This window comes from Asparagus officinalis, unplaced genomic scaffold (genome assembly GCF_001876935.1).
Source record: "Asparagus officinalis unplaced genomic scaffold, Aspof.V1 AsparagusV1_Un311, whole genome shotgun sequence".
Taxonomy (NCBI): domain Eukaryota; kingdom Viridiplantae; phylum Streptophyta; class Magnoliopsida; order Asparagales; family Asparagaceae; genus Asparagus; species Asparagus officinalis.
Window position 1 is genome coordinate 63,715 of NW_017972576.1, and position 11,636 is coordinate 75,350.

General features: G+C 34.0%; 1 protein-coding gene and 1 long non-coding RNA gene across 5 annotated transcripts; both read left to right on the forward strand.

Moving 5' to 3' along the window:
• Window positions 1-1,701: 1,701 nt before the first annotated feature.
• LOC109827585 lies at window positions 1,702-6,516 on the forward strand. Its single transcript, XR_002243469.1, has 3 exons — window positions 1,702-1,748; window positions 4,336-4,425; window positions 5,356-6,516. It is a non-coding gene; the product is annotated as an uncharacterized LOC109827585 (long non-coding RNA).
• A 1,768-nt stretch (window positions 6,517-8,284) lies between these two features.
• Window positions 8,285-11,340, forward strand: LOC109827586 (aconitate hydratase, cytoplasmic-like). Of its 4 annotated transcripts, none has more exons than XM_020394591.1 (6): window positions 8,285-8,423; window positions 8,928-9,610; window positions 9,692-9,713; window positions 10,207-10,392; window positions 10,520-10,681; window positions 10,852-11,340. In XM_020394591.1, the coding sequence occupies exons 2-6, from the start codon at window positions 9,570-9,572 to the stop codon at window positions 10,909-10,911; spliced, it is 471 nt and encodes a 156-aa protein (XP_020250180.1). In that variant the 5' UTR covers window positions 8,285-8,423; window positions 8,928-9,569; the 3' UTR covers window positions 10,912-11,340. The 4 variants fall into 4 exon arrangements, with proteins under 4 accessions (XP_020250180.1, XP_020250178.1, XP_020250181.1 ...); XM_020394589.1 differs by lacking the exon at window positions 9,692-9,713 and having other exon boundaries at window positions 8,928-9,090; window positions 9,498-9,610; XM_020394592.1 differs by lacking the exon at window positions 9,692-9,713 and having other exon boundaries at window positions 8,928-9,090; window positions 9,498-9,610; window positions 10,207-10,308.
• The last annotated feature ends 296 nt before the right edge of the window (window positions 11,341-11,636 follow it).

The window sequence follows — 11,636 nt, forward strand, 5'->3', positions numbered from 1 at the left end:
GTTTGATGAATCCATAAGCTCCTTAGCCACGATTTTTTGACTAGATTCTTTTCAAAGAATCCTCCTTTTTTTATGATAGAATGGTAGAAGGATTTTATTAATTAATCATGTCATGCATTACATATTTTGCCAATATGGCAGGCATCGAATCCTCTCATATCCTAGTACAATTATAAGATTTTGTAGCTTGAACGAAGATATGAGCTATTTGGTTTTCAGATCGGGGCACAAAAGAAAAGCTTCATAGTTGGAAGCTAGTGCTCATGTTTTGCGATTCGTTGATTAGTCCTACCATGTTGTGGTATGGATGGTGAGTGTTGTGCAAGTGATAAGCTCCCGTGAGTCTGTTTCAAAAATCACATGTTGGGACTTCCATTGTTTTGTCAAAATCATTCCTTCTCGAACAGCAAGAATCTTCGCCATCAATGGTGATTGTGCAGGTCTCGTAACGAAGCGTCGAGCAACCTCCACTATACCATCATGTCCTTGGGCAACCACCCCTGCCGTGGCATTTGATTTCCAATTAATCCACCCCCCGTCAAAATTAAACTTGATTACTCCCTGGTTCGCTGCACTCCAATATTGAGTTTCTCGACGCTTGTTGAGCTCGGTATAGTGTTCCGTTTGAAATGAACTCATAAACCAGAAATGGAACCTGTCTCCAAACAACAGCCCAATAGCTTGATGATATTCTTGTGATTAACATGAGTGAATATAAGAAGTTCGTTTACAAACCGCTCAACATGGCTCTGGTCCATCTCTTGCGACTTCTTTATAGCAACCACCGTGCCGTCATTCAGGATTCCTTTGTAGACAGTGCCATGACCTCCAGTCCCAATAATTCTTTACTTACCGTAATTATTCGTTGCAGAGAAAAGCCTTGTTCCATTAGCAGGAGTTCCACTGAAGTACACGGCTCTACGATTTTTCTTCTTCCATGCACAATAGCACCAGACCGAACATGAGAATGTAGTCCCAACTATGAGGACGCTTGCTGCATTAAAGAAATTTACATATATATAGGAAAAAGAATACTTATTTGAATCTTTGGAACTGAACTAATTCATTGTAGAATTGAATTTCGTATTTGATCTAACCTACGTACACTTGTGAGGATCACCTGAAGGCGCTTGTTGCGGCCTTGACCTCTCAATCCATTTCCTGAACTACCCAGTGAGCACTGACAAGTGTATCCTGGGATTATGTTCTTACAAGTTGCTTCTGGTGCACATAGATTGTTTGCTGACTCATGGCATTCATCAATATCTGCAGGTGATAGTCCAAAGTAATATCCCAAACTACCCTTCAACCAATGTAAATATACCCGTGTTATCCCTTATAATCGATCGATACACAGAATTCATCATAATCAGAAATGAAAAGCCTTAAACTTATCGTAACGCACCGCCTCTGCCATCATCTCCACAGCTCTTAGATTCTGACAACGGTAAGGATTGAGTTTCTTCTTCTTCTTCTTCACCCCGCTACACAAAACCCTAGCTATTTGTTCTAATTTTGCCCTAATTCTCGATTTCCTGCAGTTTCAAGCGACGAGGGTTTCAATATTCGAAGGGCAGTTGGAGCGAGATTAGAAAGTAAGTGGAATCTCGATCTTTCCATTTCTCAGTTAGATCAGTTCTTTTAAACTAATCCTGCACTTTTCTACTCTTATTATTGATTATTGATCTTATTGATTCGTTCATCAACTTCCCCTTCAAAGACCTCAGCTGGGATCTTGCTTCGCCAAGGTACCATCTTTAAATTCAGTGCTTTTTGCCAAATTTTGCCGTTTTCCCTCTATTTTGTTAATGAGTTTTGCTCAAAAATCGAAACTTTGATATGGGTCACTCTTCTTTTTTCTGCTAATTGTTATTTTTGTTTTTTTTGTACTTATGTTCTTATTTGAGTTGTTTTTTTAATCAAATGGTTGCTAATTTAGGAATTTTCATGTGTCTAGATGATTATGCATTTTTTTATGTTATATTGTTGTATACATGATGCAAAATGAAATGCATTAGAAATTCATTTGTTAGGAGTATGAAACAAAATTATGCAGCATTGTCAATCTATAGAAATGTATTGGATCTACTGCTGTTATGTTGGTTATAGAGTTAAAAGAACACTTGACAAAGAAAACTTTCATATCTCGGAACAAGGACAGGCTAAGACAATGTACGTGGGCCGAACCATGGATTTTATCAGTTCCAAGCAAGCATTAATAGCGCAAGCTGCAGTTTGGTGTGCACATATTTATACATGGACACCAATTTGCTTTGAGTGGCTTTGAGGGTTTATCCATCAATGGTTGTCTGCTACCTGGCAATGCAATTCTCCTATATTAGGTCCGAATGCTGTTTCGATTGCTTGTTTTCACAAAAAGCGGGTTATGTCAAGTTTTGTATAATGTAATGATATCTGTTCATCAATATTTTGGAGAGGACGATTCTGACTCGCTCCAAATTTGAGTTTGGCATTCCTCTTGAGAATTGGACTCATTTTTTGCATTTGACTTGAGAAAAAATCAAAGGTATAAACATTTGTGATTAGGAATTTGATTCTCTGTGCACCTAGACATAGTGGAGAGGAGGCTTTGAGGATTTATCCATTAATGGTTGTCTGCTACCTGGCAATGCAATTCTCCCAGATTAGGTCTGAATGCTGTTTCGATTGATTGTTTTCACAAAAAGCTGGTTATGTCAAGTTTTGTATAATGTAACGATAGCCATTCATCAATATTTTGGAGAGGACGATTCTGACTCTCTCCAAATGTGAGTTTGGCATTCCTCTTGAGAACTGGACTCATTTTTTGCATTTGGCCTCAGAAAAAATCAAAGGTATAAACATTTGTGATTTGGAATTTGATTCTTCGTGCACCTAGACGTAGTGGAGAAGATTTGTGTCAGTTGCTTCTTTATCTGTGAGTTAAAGCTTTGTGTCGTTTAACTCCATTACAAGATCAATGGAAAAGCATATTCTTAGGTCCGTGAATGACCCCTATGAAATTTCTTCATTTTTCTCGTTATCTTTATGTTTTCATATCAGATTATGAAAATATAACTGTTGAGAGCTTGCCATCAATGCAAGGATGAAAGCTTTTCTGTGGATATATAGTTGTCTACCTTAGTTTTATGTGGTAATTAGAATTGAAAAAAATCATGTCACTTATTGATAATGTAACATAATGAGAACTGGATCGTATTTGAATATTTTTCAGATTTACCATCAGTTTTATGTGAAAATGTTAGAAGAAAAAATTAATATCAGTTTTACATGAACATGTCAGAAGAAAAAAAAGTAGACGATCAGTTTTTGTTTTAAAAGTAGCTATTCCATGACGTAGTTGTTTATGTACTTGAAATATATATGTGTGTGTGATTGTAAAACTTATTATATCCGGATGTATTATACTTTTCTATCATCAATCTTGCACAACTTATTTTGAGAGAGCTTTGGCAAAAGCATAGAATTCACACATAATGAACTGCATTCAACCACACCTAGGCTTACATAACTTGAATTATGAAGATATTTTTCCCACACATGACGATGAGATGTTCACAACCCTCAATTTCTACTCCCTCAGTTGGTGATGGAAAAAAAAAGACAACAGAGGCTGAAGGGGAAATCAAAATTTGAATTTATGTAGCTAACATGACACACTCAATATCTTGCATGCAGATTCCAGTCATCGTAGCCTCTGGCCCATAAACCTGCAGCAAAAAATTCCCAAATTTCAATTAGTTAGGCATCCAGCAGGAAAGTCAGACAAAATGACCTAAATTTTGATTTCTCAGCTAAATTAGATCTATTTTACACCAGAACTCAAATGAACATGACCTGTAAAATATCAAATGATTGTTCGATTTTGGTGCTTTACCCTTTAGTGTGTTGTGTGCTATTCTAAATAGGAGTATACTAAACTGTTTTGAACCTGTTCTTTTATTCTCTTTTCTTCTCAATATAGCTTCTTTTTACTCAAATGAAAATCGACATATGACAAGTTTGATAAGCAACTCCCTGACCAAGCAATTCCTTCATGCAAGCTAATATAACTAATTTATCATGATAAGGACTCTTATCGAAATACATCAATAGAGACAAACTTCTCCAAAATGTTAGATTTGAAATTACTAACATTAGCATTATCTCTCTTTGAAATGTTGTTTCACTTATTTTAGTTGTCCTTATTTAGTCTACATGTTATAATTATTCGTGTATCCAACTTCTATTAGTGATTGGACTTGCCTTCTGGTAGTTTTGTTACTTTATATGTTTGATTAACTGTTAGTTTGAATCACTTTTCTTTTCTACATATTTTTAATCTATTGAATGCAGGCATATAACATACAATTGTATTGAACACAGCACTGGGACTTGTTTGGCCAAAAGATGTACGTAGATTGTGAAATTTTTGAAATTACTTATGTGAGTAATTCTCCACCTTCAATGTACATGATATATAGGTCCTTCTGTTGCTCATTCCAATGAAATAAATCTTGTGAACTTGTAGAAGAAAACTGGACAAACCAACATAAGACAAAGTCTGTTATCTTCACAAATAGTACTGTAATAATTTTGATTCACTTCAATTATTTTTTATGTCATAGGGATGCTTGAAAAGTTATGTTGAGCATCCAACATCTTGCAATGGACTTGTTATGATTTTTAGTTATGCTGGTCATCAAACATTGTAGGAATACTGTTTGGATCAGCAAACCAAGGTTAAAAACTACAACTTCTCGTAGGTTCTATGATCAATTAGAATCAGCTTACTAAATTTCTGATATAATCAAGCATAAGTATGATCTATTTTTCTTTTATTTGCTAATGATACCACCGAAGCTCTTTTATAATTCAAGAAATTCCATCTCTATGCTTGTTTGCCTCCTCTTTCAAGAAATTTACAACCTGTTGTTGCTTTCAGATGCTGTAAAGTGCAATTACATAATATCTAGGGTATGCTGCTGGCTAAACTTCTATCTGACCAAACATATTGTAACCTTATGGTTAATATAGTATGCTGTGATTACTTATTAACCATGAAATCAGCTTATAAGTGAATTTCTGATATAACCAAGCATGAATATGCTCTTTTTTTCTATTGTTTGCTAATGACACAAGCAAAGCACTTTTAATTCAAGAAATTCCATGCATATCTATGCTTGGATGCATCCTCTTTCTGTGGTTTCATTGGTTGCAGCGCAAGCACACTATTTCAAGTTCAAAAAGGCTTTGTCATCTAATTTAAGTTGATCATGCTCTTTCGATCAAAGAACTCCGTGTTAGTTGCATTCCTTTATGATCATTTCTTTTCATTTTCATTTAGATACTCTTGTTTTTTCTTTCAACTTCTAGGTATGCAAATTAAAACTATGAGATTTCAAGGGTGCCCTGGTTGATGCTGAATTTGCATTGCGAGAAAGAGACGGGTATGACAAAGCATACTTTCGCCAGGGTCAGGTTAGTGTCCTTATCTTTGCAACCTTTATATGTTAATGTACCTATAACCATAACTTCTTTACATTCTGAGTAGGAGGGATTAATCATGTGTTAATAGCATTTTCTCCTTAAAATTGAATTGTGGCAGATTCAATAGTCAATTATAGGCTTCTACCAAATTATGTTATTAGAGAGAGAAAACATTATGGGATGATGAACAAATCTAGCAAGCATCATTCATCAATGACATGACATAATAACTGTAATTTATTTATAGTTGCAGGTTGCTTATTAATAATCATGAATGTTGGATAGCATATTAACATTAATAAGTGTATTTATGAGGAAAATAATATCATATTAACTTGGCATTTTAATTTTTATTCAATATTCAATTTAAAACTTGACAACTCCCCAATCTGAATCCAAACAAGACTCAAAAGCGCATCCAAATCATGTGGGACCCATCAGTGTATTCAGAGTAGTCGACAAAGAGGTCTGACAATTTGTGGCTCAATATGAGCCACCGGTGGGTAGCTTTCAATACAACTAACTTCACATATATCTCATCTAATCAACATAGATAATGGGATTATGCAATAACAGTGACCTTTTGGTAGTTCTGGAAAGAGAAAAACGGACAACGGTTAGTATTATGCATAATTCAGTTTGACCTGCTCAATGTTGGGGCTCCCACAACCATCCTCATACTCTTCGTGCTGGTACCTATATGCTTCTTATTTTTTCTGTAATGTAGACAATTTAGCATCAATTAACTGTAGTCTGATTGTACTTGTATCCTCTATGTAATAGGTTGGAGCAAGGTTCCTATCTTGGAAAAAGCAAAGAATGGTATCTTTATTGATCCTTAGTTCCAAATAACACTTTGCGTTATGAATCCATCATAGGTTATTTGGTTCCAGGGGTTGGTTGATATATATTTAGCTTATCTTCTAATAGTTTTAAGTTTTGGATGAAGTTAGTTAAGATTGATATACTTGTCGGCTCTCAACTCATCATCTTTCTGCTGTTCATGTAATTTTTCATGACTAATATACGAATTTCAAAAGGAAAAAATAAAAAAATAAAAATAAGAACCAACTTTTGTAGCATCCATCGAGACAACCAAAAACAGTAAGTAAACTACCATTAACAAAACGAACTTGTATAGAGTTGTAGTACAAAAAGTTAGTGTAGAACTTTTAAGGAATAGCTTAAGTGTTACTGAAAAAGAATTAGCATAAGTTTTACTTCTAATCATTTATTTGGTATTTGTAAACAATTATGTAAAAAAAAATTCCTTCAGTCTAATGTAATATTAGTTAAGTTGACGAAAAGGTTATTTGTTAATATTTATATAGTTGTTACCTTTACAAAGTTCATAAGTACTTAAATATTCAATTTAAGCCAAATGATGGTGATATGTCTTCATAAATTTTAATTTTTTTAATTTCTTGAGCATGTTTCTACCATACTAATGTGAGTTAAGCAACTTTCTTCTCTTTTCTCTTTATTTTGTTCATAGTGATGATAACTCTATTTCCTTGTATTTATCTTCTTCTACACTTAAATATTTATTATTATTATTATTATATGACTTAAAAAAACAGAATTAACCTTAGCATATGAGATATTTATGATTACTAATGCATGTATAGTGTACCAAAATTAAAAAAAAACTAAAGTACTATTGAACATCAAATAAAATATACTTATTCTCTCAAATTATATTCACTGCTATACTTATGTTTAATAAAATCAATAATTTAACACAATAAATTTTTTTTCCTTGTAGAAATATATATTCTACTTCTTGGATTCCATAATCGCTATACATTTGCATAAGGACCTGGGAACCCAACTCCTATGAAAATTCTCAGGGAGAATCTTCTATTTTGCATTGCAAGTGGAGAAAAGGAGAGTTGTCAAAGTCAACTTATTCCTTCGGCTGCAATTCCTATGCATGGATTCTTGATTCTGGTTAATACGAGTATATGTTGAGGTTTGTTTTGCTCATGAATAGGGATTGTATGTCAAAGTGTTTTACTTCATGCTGTCATTTACTCTGATCATTTATTTAAGTTGAATCACGTCGAGTATGGGCATATCTTTTTGGTTCCTTATGATACCAAGCGAATTACAGCGTTTTTCCACAAGGATATGTTCTATTTGTTTTCACGGTTTGCAAAGGAAAACAGTAATTGCTCCCTAAAGGTCTTTTTTTTGAAAAGTTCTTCGACAACTCCAGATTATGCATAATTACAGGTATTTTACTGACCGCGTTAGTTAATTTTCTTATTCATATGTAATTTACTAAGTAAGTCAGCATTTGGGGTTCCTAATGCTGTCTGAACACAAACTTTTTGGATTTGTGCTTAGTAATTTTTTTTGAGAATAGTGGAAGGAGAGACCTAAGAGAACAAGGATGAATTTTTTTAAGGAGTGCTTTGAGAAACCTTTTATGATATAGGATGTTATTACGATACTATTCTTATAGGATTCATAATGCCGAGCACGACATTGAGGACAGGTAAGAAATAAGAATAAGCTGAGTCTGGCTATTTTTTGGCTTGACAAACAAAACATGATATACACTCTTTACCATATCATAGGAATTCCCTCACTGTTTTATTTATCTTTTTCTTTTTCTTTTTGACAGTTAAAGAATATTGACTTTTAATATTATATACCAAAAACCTAACAGTTTGTTGCTACCTGTGGAACAGGCTGATTACTTTGCAAACCCTTTACAGGTGGAACTTCTTACAGTTATCAATGTATATGACTGCAAGTATAACAAATTACTAACCATATCTGAGCTTGCAAATTATCCTCTTAATAAGACATTGCTGTTTACAAGCCAGAACTTGGAATCACTTGTTGGATTAGTAGCAGAAATATGAACTATTTTACAGAAAAACAACAATGTCGTGTTCAACTTCCTGTCCTCTGATTGTGCTACAAAGGTGTTCCTGTTTCCTCAGGTAAATTCCAAGCAAGTATTATATTATCATTGCATCATGTCTGATCTTGGAGAATATTTATATGTTACAAACTTAGACCAATGCATCCATTTTATTGATTGAGAATGTGCCATACCAATTTATTGTCCTCAAGTAATAAGAAAAGGCTGAGAAGGCAGTTTTTAAAGTAAAAAATTTCTGCAACTCCATTTTATATAACTAGAGTCTAGAAATTACATCATGACTATCTAAAATATAGATAAAACAATCTGATGGTTTTACTTACGGACCCATCTTTTACTTGACGACTTAATAAAAGGAAAAAAGGATGTTCTGAGTTCACTGATATCACTATTGTCTACTACCTGCACTGATGAGTCCGTGTCACTATCTAATTCCTCCCTATGTGATATTCTACAGCGCTTTTAAGGATATTTTCCCCTTTAATCTTTTAAGAAATAGGATGAATAACTTGGTATTTTAATACTTTATGTCAATGAAATGAATCCTTCCGAGAGTTTACAGGATCGAATACATAGAGGACCCAAGCAGGGAGCTCAGATATTGAGTTGCAGAGAGGCGAGAATTCTGATACCGATAAAAGCGATAATCCAGATTCCAAATACTCCAACAGTATAAGGAACAGGCTACCTTCATACAAATGAGATGTACTTGAAGACTCTTCGAGGTAATTCAAGTCTACTTGCTCTCATTCTTTTGTAACCGCTTCGTCCTTTTGGTTACAACTGATCTGACACTCAAACTGAAGGCTTTACTGCTGCTCAAACCCAGATTTTAGACAGCAGCAGGCAAACAACTGTATTTTTCATCCATATTTTCTTTTTTTTATTGTTTAAGTGTACCTACGGTGTATTCGAAAGTGCTCTAGACTCTATGTACAGTTTGTAGATCTTTGAAAGATTGATTCTTTTAATGACTTGGACCTGTTTTAGATTGCTTGATTATCATGTGATAGCATGAATAACCCTTAATGCCAAGTTATAGTACTTTATCTGATATTGAGCTCAAAGTCAGGCTAATCTTTTTAATTACATCTCAGAGAGCATTTTGATGCTTTATCTTAATGTACTACAGAGAATTGGTGTATGTCAGGTATCAAGACACATCTTTACCTGATTGGTAATTCTACTGAAGGCAATTGTGTTTATGCTGATGAGGACTTACTGGATGCTCTACTCGGTTCTGCGGTACACCTTACATTAATTCTCTCCACCTTTACTTTTTGTAGAAGAACGCCTTATGATATTCTGATCAGTGGAAAATTGCAGTGGGAAGATTGTTCATGGAAAGGTCTGCTCAAATATTATATTCTGCTTTAAAAAGTTGTTGGGTCCCTTGACGCAAAATCACTTGTTTCTATGCTTTATACAATATATTCTTCTGTAATCTCTGCATGTATGTCGATATTTATCTGTTTGTAATTGTTGAAACTGATGAAATTATTTCCTTATGCTAGCGTGTTTATCTTAGCTATGGTACATGTATACTCCACAAGTAGAGCTTTTTTTCTTTTCTCTGTTTATAACACTTTATTTTATTAAGCCATTTATGTGTGGCCAAACTTTATGAGGAGGCATAAATAACTGAAATAGAAGAAACAAATTGTTTTATGATTTGACGCGTTACTTCAATTGTAAGGATTCCATAGCAATACCATTATTGTTGTAACATTTGGAACTATTATTTATATTAGCAAAATTATGCACATATTTGGCCTGTGTGTAATTTGTTCCATCGTGTTGACTATCTTAGCTACTATCTGAGGGTTAACATTTAAGTGCAGGTTCCTGTGGATCTTGTTATTGATCACTCAGTACAGATTGATGTGGCAAGATCAGCGAATGCAGTTCAGGCAAATATGGAACTTGAGTTTCAACACAACAAGGAAAGATTTGGATTTTTAAAATGGTGTTCCAATGCATTCAATAATATGCTTGTTGTCCCAAAAGGGTCTGGTATTGTCCACCATGTAATTATATTACATCATTCATGAAGGGTGCATCTGATCTGCTGTCGTGTTAAGAGTTTAATCTCAGACGAGTTTATGATAATTAATGGTTGCATAATCTAAACGTTGTTCTTAACCTGTCTTGCAGATGAACTTGGAATACATTGGACGAGTTGTTTTTAACAATGAAGGAATGCTTAACCCTGACAGTGTTGTTGGTACTGATTCCCACACAACTATGATAGATGGGTTAGGTGTTGCTGGCTGGGGAGTTGGCGGAATAGATGCGGAAGCTGCAATGCTTGGCCAGGTTACTTATTACTTTAAGTGCAATTAATTATATGTTTATGAGCATTGTATCGTACAAGTATAATAACGGGACCATCTTACCTATATACTCCACCAACCTTCCTTTTCGTCCTCTATATATTTATTTGTGTCTTTGTGTTTGATTTTCCTTTTTTTTATTTCTTTTTTCAGGGAGGATATGTGGGAAAGGGCATAAAACAACAGTATATATTTTCCTATTTATCATTTTGAAGACAATGATTGCCTGATATTTCTTCGGCACAATCAACTCTCTGCACGGTATAGGACTTTCAATTACATCTCCCAGATGAATTAGAGGACAACTTATAGATTTATTTCCTCAAAACTCAAAAGGTGCATCAAGGGATCAATTGGCTTGACAGCATGCTTGGGCTTTCGGCTTATCTTGTGGAAAGCGTACTTTCAAGGTACTATTGAAGACATCCAATTCAAGAAGAAATCGACGGATAACCTCTAACATTGTATTACTCATCTCAAATGTAATATTAATCATTCATTTTAGTAGCTTTAGTCAGTCATCGAGTGGAACATTTGTATTGAGAGCAAGACTGATAATGCATATATAATGTTTGGACGCTTACATCACAGTGAAAGCAACTGCCTAAATATAGAGGAAAAAAATGCATTGTTGGTAGATGACGGCTGTTCGCCTTCTTAACTTGTAATTCTTTTACATTCAAGTTTCTCTCGAACGTCCAAATGTGTTCCATTTAATTTATATCTAATCGGTATTGTGTTCTGCAACGATACTTAACTTATGATAATTTAATGTGAGCCCTTAACCATTTTAAAAATTTGAATTGGCCAACCAATCAATAAATAAATATATTTTAATTGTTCAAATGATGAATATTTATATTATGTCTATATGTTTTATCCATTACTTACATTCCATAATTTTATAACAAAACATTAAAAATAAAATTAAAAATTTT